This window comes from Esox lucius, chromosome 3 (genome assembly GCF_011004845.1).
Source record: "Esox lucius isolate fEsoLuc1 chromosome 3, fEsoLuc1.pri, whole genome shotgun sequence".
Lineage (NCBI taxonomy): Eukaryota > Metazoa > Chordata > Actinopteri > Esociformes > Esocidae > Esox > Esox lucius.
The window spans coordinates 31,915,252-31,937,031 of record NC_047571.1 but is presented as its reverse complement, the minus strand read 5'-3'; the positions used below and the strand labels follow the sequence as shown (position 1 = coordinate 31,937,031).

Sequence of the window (21,780 nt, the reverse complement as noted above, 5' to 3'; positions counted from 1 at the left end):
GCCACAAGGAAACACACCCCTTTAACAGGACAGCATAGTTCACTTACTCATGTAGGGGTACCTGAATAGTCTCTATGTATTGTTTCCATGATCCAAGAATTCTGTTTATTTACTTAGCATTAACTTAGCATTAGCATTGCTAACTGCGGCTTTACATTGCTAACTCCAGATGCTCTCGCTCTCACTCTCCCTCTCTTTCTCCTTTCCATATGAAGATTTTTATTACTCTCTACCTCATTCAGTACGTCAGTCTGATAATGCTTTACGATGTGTTTGCATTGAAGTTGGAATTTGTAGAGGTGAGACTGACGATATTACATGAATTGCATTACAAAGGTAACTCCCTCACCCCTCTGACTTTGCACGTGCAATAGAGCACAAGATTAATATGTACAATATTCGTTGACTGGCATGCAAGATGATGTCTATGCATTAATTTCTGGACACCCTTCTGGCCAATGAGGGGGGTAATTTGGACTCAAGTATAATAACAGACTGATTAACAACTCTAGGATGAAACATCACAAAGAGGTCAGTACACCAATTCTCATAGTCAAGGAAGGAATGAGAATATTTGCAATTGTTTCCCTAAAGGCTGTGTAGAAATATTAATGTTTTGTGTTGGACTGAAATGTGGGGCTTTCAGGTTCATAACCGTCAATATTAATAATGAAAATAGTAGTAACAGTAGTATTAAATAGCAAGCAAGCAGGTTTATTTATATCGAAGAAATTCAATGTGCTTTACAAAGAAAAATATATGAGAACCATAACATAAAAACAAATACTCAAATGAAAATATTAAAGCAAATGAATGCATCATAATAATAGAAAAATACAATAAGAAAATATATAAAGATTAAAAGTAGGAAGCTATAAGGCTAACGATTAAAAGTGGGAAGCTATAAGGCTGAACAGTGTGGTTAAGTTTAAGTGCTCAGTCATAGGCATGTGAGAAGAGAAGCGTTTTTAACCTGGATTTAAAAATGGTTACGTTTGGGGCACGTCTAAGATCTTCTGGTAGTTTATTCCAGTTTTGTACAGCATAAGTGCTAAATGCAGCTTCTCCATGTTTAGTTTGGACTCTGGGCTCTACTAGCTGACCTGTGTTCATTGATCTAAGAGCCCTGCTCGGTTTATATTCTGCAAACATATCAGAAATGTATTTGGGTCCTAAACCGTTCAGAGATTTATGAACTAAAAGCACAACTTAGAAATCTTTTCTGTAACTGACTGGAAGCCAATGCAAAATTTAAGAACCGGAGTGATGTGCTCTGTTCTCTTGGTCCTGGTTAACATTCTAGCAGCAACATTCTGAATGAGCTGCAGCTGTTTTACAGTCTTTTTCGGGAGTCCAGTTAAGAGGCCATTACAGTAGTCAACCCTACTAGAGATAAAAGCATGGATGAGCTTCTCTTGGTCTTTTTGGGACACCAAGCCTATATTTTTTAGATGATAGAATGCTGTTTTGGTGACAGCTTTGATATGACTGTTTAATGTGAGGTCTGAGTCAATCAAAACCCCTGGTTTTAAGGGCCCGAGAATCCAGCTCTTTACTAATACTTGTTGTTTTATTTTTGTTGCCAAACACAAAAATCTTGGTTTAATTGTAGACAATTTAGGCGACCTAAAAGATGTCATGAGCGTTGTTTAACTATGTAGAAAGGCAGGGAATTTGCAGCAAAATATCCTTTGGACCCCCAAAAAACTAAGTAAAAAAGTAGTATACTTCGTTCCCTATGTGAGAAAGGGGTCCCTGGGGAATTATCTTTGGAACCCTTCTCTAATAAGGCCCAAGAGTGAAGGAAATATGAGAGAGAGGGAGGGAGATGATTTCAGAGCAGCTGCCTTGCAGATCAAAGCATTTATATGGCTTCTCATTCTTTATGATCTCACTGCAGTGACTGGCTAATTTTCATGGCCAACAGTTACAGTGTATAAAATGGATAACAGTGGCCTTTTAAGTGGCCTTTTGAGTCTAAAACAGTTTCTTCAGTATGGGACCCATCCAGCCAAGGTGTTGGCTGTTTCATGACCATACTCACTCATGTTTCACTTTTGCTTTACATATTTTTTAATTGTTAGTTTGAGATAATACTGTGAAGTTATTAAAATTGTATTAGTGCAATTTTTGTGTAAATTCATTTTTAAAAATTAAGAAATGCCCACAAGGTTGATTTGATTTAAATAAACCAACCACTGTTGGAATAAAATAAGTCTCATAATAAATGGAAAGTCTGTAAATTATATAATAAATAGATATTTCCTTTTCTATAACTGTAAATTATAAAATGCCTGGATATAAATGTAGTAAATAAACTAGGTATGGTATTCAACTCTCAAAACTGCTTTTATGCCATTATTGTTCTTTGGATATGGAGTCGTTTGTTTAAATTACCTGTGTTTCTGAAAAATGCTCTGACATTTTTTGCAGTTTAAAAGCACTTATTTCTTCTTGGCAGGGCATCAAGTAAACGTTTTGGTACACCAGTGAATTAGCCAGGTAGATTCAAAATCTACCAGCCACTCATTTTGGCAGCCAAACGCCATCACGTCACACCATAAAACACTAAACGGACGAGTTTGCTTTGATATTATCCGAAAACATTATGAAAGCATTTCTGGTCACAAGAAACGTGATACAGTACATTGCTGATCAATTTACCTGTCCTTGACCTTACCTGAGCCTAATCCTAAACCAAAATATCAGATCGGAAATGTTCGGCTGCGCTTGGAAGCAGGTTACCGTGGTAACGGAGACAACCGCACTCCCGCTGACTGGAATCGGACTGTCCTGAGCTAACTCGACGTTGTTTTGCTAGCAGTTTGAAGTCGAAACTCAAACTAACACTGAAAACTACCGCGCGTGTGATGAAACCAAAAACAGGAGGAAAAAAAGTTGGGTTCGGGAGAGTTTCGGGTGAAAAGTATACTGCACTGGAAATTGCTTATGGTTTTGCCATGCAGGAATGCCACGATATAGTGAACGCGGCGGAAACGATAGAAAGCACTATCGGTCTGAAATATCGGGCAAATGTCATGCAATTCATCACTACACTAATTATTAAAAATGTTTGCTTATAATCGGCGGATAACATATTGTTGCATTAGTAACTTCTTAGTTATATATTTTTTTTAAATACTCAAACTGCATTTTAAAAGATTTTTTCTTTCAAACATTGGATTTATGGACCACTATTTGACAAGTGTTAATCCCAAAGTGGATTCCTGACAGTTCAGAAAAGACTAATATTGAGACGCAGCATAAAGAGAAGCCCACACTTAACCCAGCCTGCCTCACATGGGATAATACTCTGTCCGTCTCTCCTTCAGCACACCCTCCCCAGTGGACAGACTCCCTGGCCATAGGACGAGGGAGGGTACTGAGAGACAGAGGCCAGGAAAGAGAGGCTTCGGGGAATGAGAAAATGTTATTAGGGACTGCTGCTACTCGCCCACAGAACCAGACGTCTCGGATGGCTTTTCACTCTGTCCTGTTGCTCTCATCCACCCATCCCTCTCTCCCACCACCCTCTCCCAGACAAACCAGCAGCTAGCTGGCAGGCCCTGGGTTGGCTGGGGCCCTGCCATTTCATTTGCTGTACCGCCGCCAGCGGGGCACCTTGCTCCAATTAAAATGCCTTCTGTGCTTCTCATGCAAGGCAGGCCGCCTCCCCCTGGCCGTCGGAGCTCTTGGGGCTTCTTCTTGCAGGGATCTGTGTGTGTGTGTGTTTCTGTGTGTAAGGAAGTGCCATCGGAGAGGAAGCCACAGGGACTGATCGGAAACACTGCGCTCGTAGACAAGAGCCGAGGTCATGCCCCGCCCCCACCCCCAGTGGAATACTCCGGAACATAGAGACGGAAAGAGGTCTCCTCAGTGTAACGTGCCATTTGTGTCATGCCAGCATGTCCAGGGTCATCGAGACTCTCTCTATGGCGAGGCAGTCAGTCTAACATCTCCTAGCAGCATGTCAGCCAGGATACTGTCAGTCTCTTACCTCCTTAAAGCCTCTTTGGATTTTCAACGAGTGGGTCAACTCTGTGTTGCTGCGAGTGAATAACGACCTGTGACATCACTGTCTGTTTCTCTTTATGTAAAGCACATGAGGAATTCCTGGTGAAACTCAATAGGCTGGCAGGCCGGCTGGCTGGCTGGCACAGCGTGGCCTTCTAACTTCCTTTCACCGTCACAGAGAAACGTTATTGTGAATGACATTTGTGACATATTCCCAAGTTCCAACTGTCAGCTTCGAATTTTGTGAAAAGACACCAGAGAGAGAGGAGAGATTAACAAATAGAATAAAAAGGAGAGGCAAAGAGAGAGAGGTGGGGGGTTGGGGGCGGGCGGGCATGCCAGTACATCAGAAGCACATTTTTCAGCGGGAGGCTTTTCTGACCTCTGACCCTGTCACATATCCTAAGAACTTCCTCTGTCAGGACTCATTTCCACTCGAGTGTGAGAGGTTGGTGTGATCAGGTAGAAAGTGAAATGGACACATTCTGATAAAAAAGCCTCAAAGCCACTAAACTGAGTCACTCGAAAGAGAGTCACCATGAAGCAATAACATGATAAGATCCTTTAGCGAATCATATTTTATTTGAAAAAAAACGTTAAATTGAAAACGTTGGAAACCTTGTCAGCACTAAACTGAGGGAACAATATACAATAGACTCAGTAACAATGACTTTTCCTGCGTGTTTAGAATGTGCAGACAATTTCCTGCGTGCCTATTCTCAGTCTTCTCTCCCTATAAATGCGCACTGGTTAACATCCCTTCACAGACTACGAGGGCTGCTGGGAGAGGTAGGGGGAAAACTCCCTCTACAGGCCGTTCTTACACCCATCCAAAGCTTCTGAGTGTAACCTCGGCAGTGGACACACCTTTTGGAAACTTCTAGAAAGTAAACAACAGACTTGACCTCCTGCTCACCTTCACAACAGGACTTAAAGAGCCCACCAAAATGTGGAAACTGGCTCACACTCAAAACATCAAATTTTCGTCTTTCCAAGGGAGGGGTGGGGAGGACATTCCGAAAAGACTGCTGCAACAGTTTCAGTATGTGAGATAAGTCTGCAATCTCCTATATTGGAACAGTTACTGTTAGAACTCTCATGAGATGAAAGAGGCTATAATATTATTTATTTTTGCCTTCATTGTCAAATTGTAGACTGATCACATGAAACATGTTATTGTCCTAATTGCTATCAAGATTGTAGAATGTTTCATTTTTTTTCTTTTTTTTTTAACAAGATCAGATGATGTTTTTAAGTACCAAGTGCTTTCGCTCTGTAAGCAACAACTGGAACATGGCTGATGCTTGTCCTAAGGACAGATTTAGGCTACATTACCATCTAAACAAACTCTGAAAATTAAGAAGGGTTAAAGGTCACGGGTAGGTGTTTAGTGCCAACTTTAATATATGGTGTTCATCCTCTATATAAAGGAACATTGCTACTATCTAGTTACAAAGGGAAAGGACTGACTTGTCTCATACTAAGTTGAGCGTTTGCAGGGAACCCATACATACAGTGCTGGTCGACAGAATGGCATTCTTTGCATTCTCAACTGGCTGTCCTTTAAGATCAGTAAAACATCACTTTGGTTTTGGTTTTCCTGCAGTTTTATCTCAAAAGATCAAGCCTTTTCTCAGCCGTAATATCATTTTGCTGATTTAAAGGGTAACTTTATCAGTAAATGTAACTTTTATTCGGGGAAAACTACATTTTAGACTTCTTGTGAAACATTACTTCTGTCCTTTAATTTGACAGGTTGTGGCAGAAGTTATATATCTGGGTCATTTATATATTTTTTTTTACACTATTGTACTTGAATCTCGTTAACGCTGCATGCTACTAGTGTCGGACTGACACTCTTACCACTTACCTATTTTATTAATTACTTGTTAAATTATTTTCATATATTGTTTTAATTAAATGTTTTATTCCATAAGCCTGTCTCCTCACCGTCACAATATATTTGATTATTATCTGTAATCAGCTAATTTCAGCTGCCAGGATGCATTTTTTTGTGCCTCAAACAAGTTGAAGAACTCCTAAAAAAAAATTTAGGAGAGCAGGCAGAAGAGGCCAAGAGGAGGGGATGTGCAATTATGGCTGTCACCAGACAGCGCCATCCAAGAGATCAACACCAAATACACAAACAAACCAACAATCTGTCTGACAGGCAGCCTCCAAGTAGCATACTTGCTACATTTTGAAACAAAACAAACCCTCTCCATAATTTTGTGAATGTCAACTGTAGCATGCAAGCAACTGAAGGCTAATTAAAATTGTGAATGTCTCGTCACAGATAGTTTTGGTTCTGTTGCTGTAGCAATCACATAGCCCTGACATCAGATGTTTAAACAGTGTCAGAGAGTTTTTTTCTTATCTGTGTGAAGGAGGATTTTAGATTCAATATTGTTTTGACCAACGCCACTGTCTTGTCATATTCTTTTCTACAGATATGCTTATAGACAAGGTATTAACAGTTGGATTTTATGGGGGCTCATCCAGGTTAGCAAACGTCAACCCAATCCAAGGGATGGACAGACATTCTCATATTACAGACATTCTCGCCTTTTACAACAAAGGCGAGCGAGTACCACAAACACTCAGAAACAATATTTGGGTCAAAGTACTAAAGCATGTACAGTTGCTTATGTGTCTGGTTGAATTGTTTCTCTCAAATGTTTGACTAAGGCTTTCCTCTTGGTCCGTTGCACCTAAATAAACTGTCCAGTCATCCCTGTGTCCTCTATTCATGATGAAAGGACTTGAAGAAAGCAATCTGCTCTCGTTGTTGGCGTCATTCAATAAATTAACACAAAGACTGTATTATAGCACTGCACACTCGGTGTGAAATGCTCAGCCTGGTTCATGAAAGGAGGACAACACAGCCAGTTCATTCACTTTCATTCTTCTATCTATGTAGTCATTCTGGTTATGGATTTTGGTAGAATCGGTCGACTGAAGATTGAAAACTTAAGTCGTTGGCCCAGAAGAAGCAAATCTGTTTCTGCTGAGGCCATTATGTCAGCTTCAGTCTGGAGAGCTTGACATAGAGGGCTTTTCTCAGACGTGTCTGCGTTCTTCATTAGAGTCTTGGTATAACCCTCAGAAGGGTCTGGAATACTAATCTTCATGACAAATGAAGAAGAGGGAATATTTCAGTACTTTATTGCTGTGGCCATCATACCTCATTGTGGCCCACAGGACAGAGTGAAAAGATTGTGCCATTCATCCAAAGCCCAAGCGGGACATTCTGGTTGATAGCCCTACTTTGACATCAAGTAGTAGTAGACACAGTATCTTGTAATCTCAGGGTCGCCCCTTTAGTATATTGACATGAGTGGGCCCTCGCACTTGTTTTGTTTTTGACTGAACACAACCTGTTTGAGTTAATCTAATGAGACAGACAAACTGGCAGACAGGTAGACAGGTAGGTATACATAAAGACAGGAAGACAGACAAGCAGGTAGAAAGGCAGACCTGAATTACAGAGAGACATCTGGCAAGACAGCCACATCTGTGCTTTTTTGCATCCTCACTTTAGTATTGATAATAAGCAAACACTCACTTTACTAACACACAAACCCTATACTTAAACTCCAACACACACTCATACAACAATCAGCCATAACATTATGACCACCTGCCTAATATTGTGTAGGTCGCCCTTTTGCTGCCAAAACAGCCCTGACCCATCAAGACATGGACTCCACTACACCTCTGAAGGTGTGCTGTGGTATCTGGCACCAAGACATTAGCAGCAGATCCTTTAAGGCCTGTAAGTTGCGAGGTGGGCCCTCCATGGATTGGACATGTTTGTCCAGCACATCCTACAAATGCTAGATTGGATTGAGATCTGCAGACTTTGGAGGCCAATTTAACAGCGTGAACTCATTGTGTTCCTCAGACCATTCCAGAACCATTTTAACTTTGTGGTAGGGTGTATTTTCCTGCTGAAAGAGGCCAATGCCATCAGGGAATACCCGTTGCCATGAAAGGGTGCACATGGTCTGTAACAATGCTCAGGTAGGTGGTACGTGTCAAAGTAACATCCACATGAATGGCAACATCACACGGCCTCCACCGGCTTGCCTCCTTCCCATAGTGCATCCTGGTGCCATGTGTTCTCCAGGTAAGCGATGCACACGCACCCGGCCAACCATGTGATGTAAAAGAAAACGTGATTCATCAGACGAGGCCACTTCTTCCATTGCTCTGTGGTCCAGTTTTGATGCTCACGTGAACATTGTAGGCATTTTCGGCAGTGGACAGGGGTCAGCACCCTGATCCTTACGCTTGCCCATTTTTCCTGCTTCTAACACATCAACTTTGAGGACAGAATGTTCACTTGCTGCTTAATATATCCCACCCACTGACAGGTGCCATGATGAGATAATCAGCATTATTCACTTCACCTGTCAGTGGTCATAATGTTATGGCTGATGGGTGTATCAGTGTTATTCACTTCACCTGTCAGTGGTCATAATGTTATGGCTGATGGGTGTATCAGTGTTATTCACTTCACCTGTCAGTCGTCATAATGTTATGGCTGATGTGTGTATCAGTGTAATTCACTTCACCTGTCAGTGGTCATAATGTTATGGCTGATGTGTGTATCAGTGTAATTCACTTCACCTGTCAGTGGTCATAATGTTATGGCTGATGGGTGTATCAGTGTTATTCACTTCACCTGTCAGTGGTCATAATGTTATGGCTGATGGGTGTATCAGTGTTATTCACTTCACCTGTCAGGGGTCATAATGTTATGGCTGATCGGTGTATCAGTGTTATTCACTTCACCTGTCAGTGGTCATAATGTTATGGCTGATCGGTGTATCAGTGTTATTCACTTCACCTGTCAGTGGTCATAATGTTATGGCTGATGGGTGTATCAGTGTTATTCACTTCACCTGTCAGTGGTCATAATGTTATGGCTGATGGGTGTATCAGTGTTATTCACTTCACCTGTCAGTGGTCATAATGTTATGGCTGATTGGTGTATACTAACACTCCAACACACACACTCACATATACCTACACTCCAACACACACACACTCACATATACCTACACTCCAACACACACAGCCATATGGGACATGTCTGTTTTAAAACGTGACACAGATTGTATCCAATTTACTGAAGTGCAAAATACCACAAAACTGTTTCCGAATGTGGAAAATACTTATGTTGGATTCAGGGTCTGCAGTTCGGTTGGCTGCCTTTGAGATCATACCTGGCTCGTCCTGCTTTGCACATTTGAAGGTTTACATTGAACCGGGCCGTGGGCCAATGGCCGTTCGGTACAATGGATACAACAGCAGCCGTTGTCCAGGTCGCATTTTGAGTCATTGTTTCAGCCTCAAAGGGGACGTTTTAACCAGGCAATTTGGCCCACTCTGACACAATTACGTTGTCACAAGACATTAGGGCACAGGCTGTACGGAGGGTAGTCGAGACGTGACCATGTGACGGCGTTGTGACTCCCGAACAGCTGCAGCGTAGACCACGGCGGCCGGCTGGTCGTGCTGGTATATCGGCGGACGACATAACGTTCCTGGCAGTATGAAGCGTCCCTTTTTTTTGTTGTTGTCGACACCGTCTCAGGTTTCTCGGTTCGACCAGAACAGGTCAGTGGCATCACGACACGAGGGACGGCTGGCTGGGCGCCCAGATGGATTTAGAGGAGAGACAAGATGGCATTCAGTTACCAGGAGGACCTTGTCATCCGGTCCCTTATGTTCCTCACTACCTTCCACGGTCACCCTGTCCTAATTGTGGCCACGGTCATGAAGACGGCAATTTTGACTTTGCAGCAGTGAAATGTGGTGGATACTTTCTTTTTACTGTCACACAATCTATTTTTATTCCTTGTTTTCATTGCTGAAATTACATAAGGCCTTGTCAGTCCAGGGAGATACCAGCATATCCCTGCTGTGTATTAGGTCAGTCCAGGGTGATACCAGCATGTCCCTGCTGTGCATTAGGTCAGTCCTGCCTTCTGAAACCTCTGAAGTCTTTGATGTGACAAGAGCACAAAGTGGCTCATTATGTACTAATGAGAACCTGACAACACATGTTGTTTACACACGAACACAAACATGAACCCAGTTTCTCTTTCTGCATCTCTCTCTCTCCCAGATTCGGACCTGAGCATGCGGACACTGAGCACCCCGAGCCCTGCCCTCATCCTGCCTGCCCAGCCACCTCTGTACCCGCATTCCTCCCCTCACCCCCACCTCCACCCCCTCTCCCCTTTCCTCCCACCCTCCACCCCTTTCAATGGCTCCTCCTCCACTTCCTCCTCCGAGACGGTGGCCATGGTGCACGCCGCCGCGCCCCCTCCCCCCTTCTCCTCCACCCACTCACGCCGACGGGTCGCCCGGGACCACCACCAGGGCGCGTCGGTGCCCATCGACCTCCTGCCGGACCACGTCTTTCTGGACGTCTTCGCCCGTCTGCCCACCGACCAGCTGTGCCGCTGCGCCCGCGTCTGCCGCCGCTGGTACAACCTGGCGTGGGACCCCCGGCTGTGGCGGAGCATCAGGCTGACGGGCGACGTGCTCCAGGTCGACCGGGCACTGCGGGTGCTGACGCGGCGCCTCTGCCAGGACACGCCCAACGTGTGCCTGATGCTGGAGGCCGTGGTGGCCAGCGGCTGCCGGAGGCTGACGGACCGCGGCCTCCACACGGTGGCCCAGTGCTGCCCGGAGCTGCGCTGCCTGGAGGTGGCCGGCTGCTACAACGTGTCCAACGAGGCCGTGTTCGAGGTGGTGTCCCGCTGCCCCAACCTGGAGCGCCTCGACGTCTCAGGTAAAACACTCAGCGCGGGTTTTGGAGGGGTGAAAGGAAACAACGCGGTCCCAGTTAACGCAAGGAGACCCTACTCTGCGCCACCCACTGTGAGCAGGATCCGTGGCACGAAAGCAGGGGAAAAAACAGGCGCAGATGTGAGACGAAATATAAACTTCTGTGGCCTCCTTCAGCCCTAAATACAAACAAAATACAGCTCTGTGATATTAGTGTGGAGTGTGTCTGAGCAATGTGGGCTGTCCCCAATGTAAACAGCCATCATCAGTTCTTTGATTGGCTGAAAAAAGACATCTCTGTGTAATAAAACAGTGTCTGAGAGTACTGGTGAACTGTATGTGTAACCTGTACTTTGGAGGGTTACTAGCCCAGCTGACATCTGACTCAGTCTGTTTGACCGAAGAGTCTGGAAGTTGGACATCCCAGTTTTACATTGAACGAGTCATGATCTGTTTACTTTCTCACGTTTACTTCTGAGGACTTTGGAAAATAATAACAAATCAGAACGCTTTTCTGAGCGAATATTGCAGTTGCAATAGGCTCCTGTCCAGAACAGTGAGTCATATCTCTCATCGTGCTTCAAGAAACGTAGGTTGCGTAAGCCAGGCTAAAGTGGTACCACTACACGATGCCATTTCCGCATGCACGTGAATATGTCGTACATCTTTCAGCATCTCTTAATATTGAAGGTATTCAATATCTTCTGTGGAAGCGAGCATCCATGAAATAATTCAGCCTATTATTGTTCTGGCAAAGTCGCATCTGTAGTCGGTTGCTAAACTTTATGTTTTGCGTGTGAAATAAGTGTACTGTAGACCACACAATGTTAAAGTTGCCCAAATGGTGTCAGTGCCAAAGCACTGTGCCTGTTCCTGGACAAGGCCGAGTCTCTTCACTTACTTCCAAGTATGTAAGTGAGACACTGAAGTTACGTGCATTGTTAATGAAAAGAACTGAAGAAACCTTGGGTCAAGTGGTCAATTGTCCCAGTGAATTCCTTAAGTGTGACCTAGATCTTCTGTTCTTCAGGGACAGGAGGGGGCCTGGAATAATTAGTCACACCAATGCATTCACAAGATTGCCCAAGCCTAAGGATTTACATAGTAGTACTGTTTATATATATACAGTGGGTAGAACAAGTATTTGATACACTGCCGATTTTGCAGGTTTTCATACTTACAAAGCATGTAGAGGTCTGTCATTTCTATCCTACAACTGTGAGAAAATCACATTGTATGTTTTTTAATTAATTATTTGGCATTTTATAGCACAACATAAGTATTTGATCACCTACCAACCAGTAAGAATTCCGACTCTCACAGACCTGTTAGTTTTCTTTAAGAAGCCCTCATGTTCTCCATTCATTACCTCCATTAGCCGCACCTGTTTGAACTTGTTACCTGTATAAAAGACACCTGTCCACACACTCAATCAAACAGACTCCAACCTCTCCACAATGGCCAAGACCAGAGAGCTGGGTAAAATTGTAGCCCTGCACAAGGCTGGGATGGGCTACTGGACAATAGGCAAGCAGCAGCAACAACTGTTGCAAGGCAACAACTGTTGGCGCAATTATTAGAAAATGGAAGAAGTTCAAGATGACGGTCAATCTCCCTCGGTCTGGGGCTCCATGCAAGATCTCACCTCATGGGGCATCAATGATCATAAGGAAGGTTAGGGATCAGCCCAGAACTATACGGCAGGACCTGGTCAATGACCTGAAGAGAGCTGGGACCACAGTCTCAAAGAAAACCATTAGCAACACACTACGCCGTCATAGATTTAAATCCTTCAGCGCATGCAAGGTTCCCCTGCTCAAGGCAGCGGATTTCCAGGCCCGTCTGAAGTTTGCCAATGACCATCTGGATGATCCAGAGGAGGAATGGGAGAAGGTCATGTGGTCTGATGAGACAAAAATAGAGCTTTTTGGTCTAAACTCCACTCGTCGTGTTTGGAGGAAGAAGAAGGATGAGTACAACAAGAACACCATCCCAACCATGAAGCAAGGAGGTGGAAACATCATTCTTTGGGGATGCTTTTCTGCAAAGGGGACAGGACAACTGTACCGTATTGAGGATGGATGGGGCCATGTATCGCAAGATCTTGGCCAACAACCTCCTTCCCTCAGTAAGAGCATTGAAGATGGGTCGTGGCTGGGTCTTCCAGCATGACAAGGACCCGAAACACACAGCCAGGGCAACTATGGAGTGGCTCCGTAAGAAGCATCTCAAGGTCCTGGAGTGGCCTAGCCAGGCTCCAGACCTGAACCCAATAGAAAATCTTTGGAGGGAGCTAAAAATCTGTATTGCCCAGCAACAGCCCCAATACCTGAAGGATCTGGAGAATGTCTGTATAGGGGAGTGGGCCAAAATCTCTGCTGCAGTGTGTGCAAACCTGTCAGGAACTACAGGAAAGGTATGAGCTCTGTAATAGCAAACAAAGGTATCTGTACCAAATATTAAGTTCTGCTTTTCTGATGTATCAAATACTTATGTCATGCAATAAAATGCAAATTAATTATAAAAAAATGATACAATGTGATTTTCTGGATACATTTTTTAGATTCCGTCTCTCACAGTTGAAGTGTACCTATGATAAAAATTACAGACTTCTACATGCTTTGTAAGTGGGAAAACCTGCAAAATCGGCAGTGTATCAAATACTTGTTCTCCCCACTGTATATATACATATATATACACATACACACACACATGTCGAAATCTGTGTTAGTGAGCACTCCTCCTTTGCTGAGATAATCCATTCACCTCACAGGTGTGGCATATCAAGATGCTGATTACACAGCAGGATTATTGCACAGGTGTGCCTTAGGCTGGCTACAATAAAAGGCCACTCTAAAATTTGTTTTTGTTGCAAATCTTAGGTTTCCCCCGGATTTAAATGGAATTGACCCCCAACCCTGTCTACAATAAACATTTTTTGGACACCCCCCCCCTGCATTTCAGAGGTCTTCTCTGGGTGTTCAACCACTCCAGAAACGTAGCTTTCCAACAGCTGCTAATAGTGAGATCGTCAGCTGACCTATTATCATTAACTCAGCATTTAACGTTCAGCGTTGTTCTTGTTATCTCTGCGTTGCTGTACCCAATTTCCTCTGTCAGCGTGGCTGCAGAAGGCGGGGAAGAGATCCCTTTGAACGGCATCATGTTTTTCAGAAAAGAGAGAGCCTGGGGAAATGTTGTTTTAGGTGACAATTAAAAACATCCGGCATGTTCTCATGAAAAATGCAAGCAAACCGGGGGAACCAGAAAACCCGGACAAGTAACCCTTTAGTCATGATGTTGCCCCGCTGCTTTCTGTTCGCCAAGCAGATCAGTGGCAGAACCCGATGCCAAAGACTTGCGGTTTTAGTTTTAAAAAATGTAAACAAATGTCAGAAAAATGTCCTGTGTTCTTAACTGAGCTTGGACAGGATGCAGAATACATTACGTGCTTTCTGTAAAATTAAATTAGTGGGACTAAGGAAAACGGATACTCTGAATTTTGTGACTCTCCTGTAAGAAATTAGGCTTTGTGGTCTGCAGTGTTTAAGTTTTGTTTGTTTGTTTGGATGCCCTCTCTAAACACCCCCAAATACTCTCCCTCCCTCCTCCTCTTTAGGCTGCTCCAAGGTCACCTGCATCAGTCTGACGCGGGAGGTCTCCCTCAAACTGTCCCCGATGCACGGCCAGCAGATCTCCATCCGTTACCTGGACATGACAGACTGCTTCGCCCTGGAGGACGAGGGCCTCCACACCATTGCGGCCCACTGCACGCAGCTCACCCACCTCTACCTGCGGCGCTGCGCGCGCCTCACCGACGAGGGCCTCCGCTACCTGGTCATCTACTGCCCCGCCGTGCGCGAGCTCAGCGTGAGCGACTGCCGCTACGTCAGCGACTTCGGCCTGCGTGAGATCGCCAAACTCGAGGGCCGCCTGCGCTACCTGAGCGTGGCGCACTGCGGCCGGATCACGGACGTCGGCGTGCGCTACGTCGCCAAGTACTGCTCGCGCCTGCGCTACCTGAACGCCCGCGGCTGCGAGGGCCTCACGGACCACGGCCTGGAGTACCTGGCCAAGAGCTGCCCCAAGCTGAAGTCGCTGGACATCGGGAAGTGCCCGCTGGTGTCAGACGCCGGCCTGGAACTGTTGGCGCTCAACTGCTTCAACCTGAAGCGGCTGAGTCTCAAGTCCTGCGAGAGCATCACGGGCCGCGGGCTACAAGTGGTGGCGGCCAACTGCTTCGACCTGCAGCTTCTCAACGTGCAGGACTGCGACGCGCCCCTGGAGGCGCTGCGCTTCGTGAAGCGGCACTGCAAGCGTTGCGTCATCGAGCATACAAACCCCGCCTTCTTCTGAGGGGGTGGCGGGCGGGGTCAGAAAACCCCTGAAATATGCACGTGACAATCTACCCTAGTTGTTTTCATAGAACTCATAACGTCTAAGTTATTTTCACTACAAACTGTCCAACTTTCAGATTTTTTTGTTTTGTTTTAAGCACATTTTAAGTCTAAAAGGGATCCGATTTAAGCACGACAACTTTAATTACATATAATGAAACAGTTATATTTTCATTAGAACAAAATTGCAACCCACCTCTAAGGGTTTTCGCAGTTTTCTCAGCAGTATTCTGTCGGGCATGAAGTTAAAATGGAAGTTGAAATGTAATTACGAGTAATGATCTTATTTGTGTCAGGTTGATGTTTGACAGTCCACTGAAGGGGTTTTCAATTACTCCAATAATTGCATACATTGTATAGAGGCTGTACAGTTGAGTTTAGTAGCAAATTGTTTACATCAGATGTTTTGATGAAGTTGTTGCTTGTATGGTTCACATGCACATATGATAGAACATTAGTCAATTTCTTCTTAACTTACGACAACAGAACAACCCTTGTTCAAACTAACAGTATGGTTTTACTCTTGGCTGTAGAGAGGTGAGCACATTCCTGGCCAATGAGTTAACTAATACAAGCTAATATTTCTGTTCACTTAAAGAACCACATTTGGCTAATGTGAACCTAAAGGCTAAAGTCATGTTTTTTTGTTCCCTTTCATATAAAGCTTAAAATTATTGAGAAAAAAGTGTTTTGTTGTTATTCAATGTTTACATGCCATTCTTCTGTGGTTTAAATGGTGGACAATCCTACCATTGTGTATTTGGTCTTTTGGGGGTTTGTTATTGGGTATTCAATGTCCAGTGCCATTTTGTAAAATAATTTTGTACCACGTTCTAACTATGCTCAGACAATCACTAGATCAAGTACGATCACCAGCCTCTTTGTATTGGTTTGGTTTAAAGACACAAGTGGAATAAAATAATGAATGTTCTTACAGAGGATTGCCTGAGTCTTTTATCTCTTTGAGTACACATCACAGAATATGCCTGCACCTAAATGACCAGATCACATACAGCTAACAGGACCACAACTAATGATGAAATCACAGACAGCTACAGTAACAGGCTAACAGGACCATAACTAATGATGAGATCACAAATAGCTAACAGAACCACAACTAATGTTGAGATCACAGACAGCTAATCGGATCACAACTAATGACGAGATCACAGACAGCTATCAGGACCGCAACTAATGATGAGATCACAGACAGCTTGCAGGACCACAACTAATGATGAGATCACAGACAGCTAACAGGTCCATAACTAATGATGAGATCACAGACAGCTAACAGGTCCACAACTAATGATGAGATCACAGACAGCTAACAGGTCCACAACTAATGATGAGATCACAGACAGCTAACAGGTCCACAACTAATGATGAGATCACAGATAGCTAACAGGACCACAACTAATGATGAGATCACAGATAGATAACAGGTCCACAACTAATGATGAGATCACAGACAGCTAACAGGACCACAACTAATGATGAGATCACAGATAGCTAACAGGACCACAACTAATGATGAGATCACAAACAGATAACAGGATCCCACCTAAAGACCAGATCACAAACAGCTAGCCGGGACCACACCTAAAGACCAGATCACAAACAGCTAGCCTGGACCACACCTAAAGACCAGATTAGGCCTGTGACCCAACCAAGACATGTAGATGTGTAAATGAGGGTCTTACACCCATCCACTGTTTCCTCCACCTTGCAATTTCAGATTGAATCCGGGTTATTGGAGACACAGTAGAGCAAAGTGAAGAGAATGAATTCAAGTGCCTTACATTTGCATTGTGCAATGCTACTAGGGGATGGAACATTCTGTAATGTTCTACCATGACAACGGCTTTGACAAATATTGCCAGGTATCAGATGGTGTTTCTATAGGCTAAGTGTAACACCATGATGAATTGAACTTGAATCACACAATGCAGAACATGGTCTCCTGTTGAACATTATGTGGTCAACATTGCTGCCACCTTTACACAAATACTGTGTCTTGTCTAAACTAGGAAATGTGCTAACTCACGAGCCATACAAAAAGATTTTGAAAATGTTGACGTTTAAAAGTTTAGTATAGCATGTCAGTGCAGCATAGACACCAACTAATTATGTTATATATACATATGTAATACATTATTATTTATGATTGCTTATCTAAGGTCAATATATAGAAATACAAATCTTTCTTCTGCAGTTACTGTATAACATCCCCCCAGACGTCCATCACATACGTACTCCCAAAATCTATAAAACCCTGTCACCTACTGGTTGATTGCGGGGAACTCAAGTCCTACATCATGTCAGAGACTTAAATTCACATCACTACCGACCTTTTCCACAGGGACTTCCAGAAAGCTGGATTAGTCAACATCGCGAACTCTGTCAAACCAGAATTTGAGCAAATTCAGAGTTTACACTTCATGTACCAATGCCTCGGTAAATTATCAACTTGACTAAGGATTATTGTATTTTCGCTCCAAAATAGTGTACTGGTGCTTAACTGGCCACTAAGCGGCAGTACATACTTGTCGTTTGTCTTTGGAAACCTAACCAATCATCAGAAGAAGACTTCACTGCGGATGTAGCGTCTTACTGACTTTTCCACAGCTCAGACTCAATCTAAATTCGGTGAGATAATTTGTGTCTTTTGTGATGATTCCTAGTTATAATATTTTGAGTATTTTGTGTCATGTTGTGTTAGATTTTATGATAGAATATTTACACACAGATAGCTCAACATCTTAGCGGGTTGAACCCAATCGCAGATGTACAGAACATGTTGCATGGTTCACGAGCGCAGGACCACTAATATTCATTTTTATATCAGATGAGTAGCCACTGTAAATCGCTTGTATATTCAGAAAACATTAGCAACGGAACATTTTTCATTGTAAAAGTTCGCAATCTCGTATTTTTTGTAGTCTGGCCTTACACATGTTTTGGTTCGACTAAACGCGAGTCTAGTATGTTTAGTACCAGAGTAACAGTACGGGATGCTATCTTTAGAAAGGTCATACACTTCGGGAAAAATGGAAATTGCAGGACTTTGCCCTTATTCAGATGAAATTCACTGCTTGTTCAAGGTCATTGCTAAACAGCCTTGACCCAGTTCTGGAGTAGTTTATCAATTTGCAAATGTAATCACTTCGACTTTGCGCAGTCCGCTTTGGATGTGTTATTGTAATGTTCTACCCCCAACCCCCGAAAAAAATATAGTAATAAAAACGCATCCTTTTAAGGTTATATTCCTTGGATAATCTTTGGATCAAAGCAGCATGCCTGATCTCTGGCAGGATGCCATGGACCATGCAGTGTCCCTGGCCAGGACAGCAGGAACGGTGAGTGGCTGTGTCTGTGAGTCTGTCTGTGAGTGGGTGAGTGGGTGAGTTTGGTGCACGTTCTACCCGGCGTCTTTCTTCCTCAGCTTGTAAGGGAGGCAGTACAGAATGACATGAAGGTGATGCTGAAGAGCTCCTCTGTGGACCTGGTCACCAAGACTGACCAAAAGGTGGAGAAACTCATTCTTGAGTCCGTGAAGGAGAAATTCCCCACGCACAGGTACAACAACTCACTACAGCCTTGCTCTTTCCTTGAATTTGCATTGTAACTTCCTGTAGCCTTTTTATAGCACAAAGTCCCTGCAGGTCAGTCAGCAGTGTTACAAAGACCCAGCTGATCGCTGTGTAGAGCACCACGACAGGTGGCATTTGGAACGTGTTCTACTGGAGCGGCACAGATCTGGGCTGTCCCCCCCCCCCAGGGCCTCTTAGCCGTCTTCCTGTGTGTTAGGGGCCCCGTGAACACCGTCCCGTTGTCCTTGCTTTGCAGCTTCATAGGAGAGGAGTCGGTGGCAGCCGGCGAGCCCTGTAAGCTGTCAGACAGTCCGACTTGGATTGTGGATCCGGTAGATGGGACCACCAACTTTGTACATGGGTAATTCATTAGTATTTGGCGTTTTCTCTAAATGTGGTTCCGGTTTGGTGTCGTCACAGGTCCAGTCAAGCACCTGGTTTCCACTGAATAGTATTTAATATTATATTGTACAGTAGCAGCATAACGTAGCAACGGTTGCCCTTTATAACGGTCCTTCTAAAATTCCTGGCACTCACAGATACCCCTTTGTTGCAGTGTCTATTGGTTTTGCAGTCAACAAAAAGGTTAGACGTTCCTACTATTCATTCCAATGTCTTTGCCCGGTCCAGAGAACTCGTGCGACATTTCATGTGTCGTACTGCTAAGTCATTCACAGACAAAATTAAATATGACACGTTTCTCGTTAACAGAATGGGGATAAAAGACAGTATCTTTGCATCACGTTTGTCCTCAGCTGGAGTTTGGCGTGGTGTACAGCTGCATAGAAGACAAGATGTACACAGCCAGGCGAGGAAAGGGAGCCTTTTGCAACGGTCAGCCCCTTCAGGTGTCCGATCAGAAAGGTACAGAGTCCAATCTTCAGCTCTGCGTCACATTCTTCTAATGCACCTTTTGGAGAAGGTTGAAAGTGCAGCCGGGGGTCGCTGGCTCTCTCATCTACTGGGGTTTGAGGGGACATGGAGACCGGAGAGTACAGAGTTGATTCATCGATAATTCTCCTTAATTATAGACCAGTGTTTCCCAACCAAGATCTTATTTAATCAGAAGTTGCATATATTTAATTCAAGCTCTTATTTGATCAGTTTTGACACATTAGTCACAACTGACTCAAAGTATAGACACAAGTTACTAGACTCCATTACTCTGGTCCGCATTGTAATTCAAGCCCTGGACTGAGTCTGTCTTCAGTAACAACCTACAGGGATTTACAAACATTCAGTCCCGAACCGCTGCTCTTCTAACTCCGTCTAAGCTTCTGTCCCTCCGTCGCATCCTATTCAACACACCTGGAACAGGGGTCACTGAACTGGCGAATCTCCCTCTCATTGCAGAAATCAACCAGTCCATCATTGCAACGGAGTTTGGTTCCGACAGGCACGTTGAAGTGGTAGACAAAATCTTCTCCAGCATGAGGAACATCTTGTGTCTACCGGTCCACGGGTAAGAATGCCCCGGCACCTTGTCGTCAGAAAGGGTTTTTACCACATCCCAGAATGAGCTGAGCTGTTTTCACCGTGGCTAAGTGGGCTATCGCTAAGTGGCGTTTGCAAATCCTCGTGCGGCCCGCTAGTGGTGGCCTTCGCCTATCTCCTCAGTTGCGTTCACTCGGGCACCGAAAGGCAATATCCGATGAGAAGTGTCCGTTTTCCCGTTTAAAAAAACAAAACGTCGTTCCAGTGATCGTCCCCTCTGTGGTTCTAGGATTCGGGGTGTGGGCTCGGCGGCCATCAACATGTGCCTGGTGGCGTCCGGCTGCGTGGAGGCCTACTACGAGATGGGGATCCACTGCTGGGACATCGCTGCCGGGGTCGTGATCGTCGAGGAGGCCGGAGGCGTCCTGATGGATGTGGACGGTATGTCAGGGTACTGTGTGCCTGTCACAGTACTGTGCGGCGCTACATAGTCCTTTTGTTACTGCTATTTCTTTTACTTGAATACATCCGCTGGCCACGAGAAACTGTATTCCAGTTCTCTTTAAAGATGCTTTACAAGCTCCAGCCAGCTTTAGCCCGCACCAACACAATGGATGAAATAAAAATACTGCATTAACTGTTAATGTTCTAGGGGGACCACTGGATCTCATGTCCAGAAGGGTGATTGCTGCAAATAACAAGATGATTGCTGAAAGGATTTCCGAACAGATTGATGCATGTGCACCTTTGAGGGATGATGCATCTACAGCATAGAGACAAGCGTGAAATAGGAAAGTGGCAATGTTTTTTTTACTGTAATATCCTTAGAAATATGTCTGTTTTGTAAGTTTAGATTTTTCTGAAGTTACCAGTGCTTTTACATAATTGTTGAAGTGAAACGTTTGAATTTACAGTTGTAGGATTCTTTGTTTCATTAATTGATTTTATTTAAGAATGTAAATATTACAAGTTGTTTAATGTACAACTGACCAGGAACAAAGTATGTTTAAGCCAGTATAATCCTGGAGATCTGTACTGTATATTTATCACCAAATTAATTAAAGACTAGAGCTATATGCAACCAATATTTTCTAAATGTAATTTGTTTTGTGTCCTTCGTGTTTGAACAACACAACTAAAACATACATAAACAAAGCTTATTAATAACCCAAACACTTTCGTAAAGATGAAAATATATGTTACTTACTTTTAGTGCCAAATTCTGAAATGAAACAAGGATTGTTGTATTTTAAGGGTCTGTTGTGGTGTTGTTAGTCTTTCTGCAGTGTGGCCTTTAAATTGGTTTTAAGCACCAATCAGGCTGATGAGTTCATAAACCGGAAGAATTCCTTATCACCTTTGTTTTAAAGCGCCTTGAGGGCAACAGCATTGTAAGTTAGAAAATCAAACTATGACTTTGTGTTAGAATGAATAATTCGTACCATGAGGTGGTCAGGAAGACCTGATCACCATTGGCTCTTTAAATCATCTACACCTGTCAAAATGTGTCCACTTCCACCACATGGAGACGATCAGGACCA

General features: G+C 43.9%; 2 protein-coding genes across 3 annotated transcripts in view; both read left to right on the top strand.

The window, feature by feature from the left end:
• fbxl7 (F-box and leucine-rich repeat protein 7) overlaps nucleotides 1-16,151 on the top strand; it is a 39,908-nt gene extending 23,757 nt beyond the window's left edge. For both annotated transcript variants that reach the window (XM_029119049.2, XM_029119048.2), the window contains exons 3-4: nucleotides 10,151-10,822; nucleotides 14,438-16,151. In XM_029119049.2, coding sequence (XP_028974882.2) covers nucleotides 10,165-10,822; nucleotides 14,438-15,174 — 1,395 coding nt within the window. In that variant the 5' untranslated portion in view covers nucleotides 10,151-10,164 and the 3' untranslated portion in view covers nucleotides 15,175-16,151. The remainder of the gene's footprint in view (nucleotides 1-10,150; nucleotides 10,823-14,437) is intronic.
• Nucleotides 16,152-17,778: 1,627 nt separating this feature from the next.
• impa1 (inositol monophosphatase 1) lies at nucleotides 17,779-21,340 on the top strand. Its single transcript, XM_010895570.3, has 9 exons — nucleotides 17,779-17,861; nucleotides 18,473-18,571; nucleotides 18,658-18,791; nucleotides 19,062-19,166; nucleotides 19,345-19,390; nucleotides 19,561-19,669; nucleotides 20,159-20,267; nucleotides 20,529-20,680; nucleotides 20,892-21,340. The coding sequence occupies exons 2-9, from the start codon at nucleotides 18,509-18,511 to the stop codon at nucleotides 21,011-21,013; spliced, it is 840 nt and encodes a 279-aa protein (XP_010893872.1). The 5' UTR covers nucleotides 17,779-17,861; nucleotides 18,473-18,508; the 3' UTR covers nucleotides 21,014-21,340.
• The last annotated feature ends 440 nt before the right edge of the window (nucleotides 21,341-21,780 follow it).

Coding starts and splice junctions, on each gene's coding strand:
- impa1 (XM_010895570.3), top strand. CDS start 18,509: ATGCCTGATCTCTGGCAGGATGCCATGGACCATGCAGTGTCCCTGGCC. Junction 19,167..19,344: donor ACCACCAACTTTGTACATGG/GTAATTCATTAG, acceptor TGGCACTCACAG/ATACCCCTTTGTTGCAGTGT. Junction 20,268..20,528: donor TTGTGTCTACCGGTCCACGG/GTAAGAATGCCC, acceptor CTGTGGTTCTAG/GATTCGGGGTGTGGGCTCGG.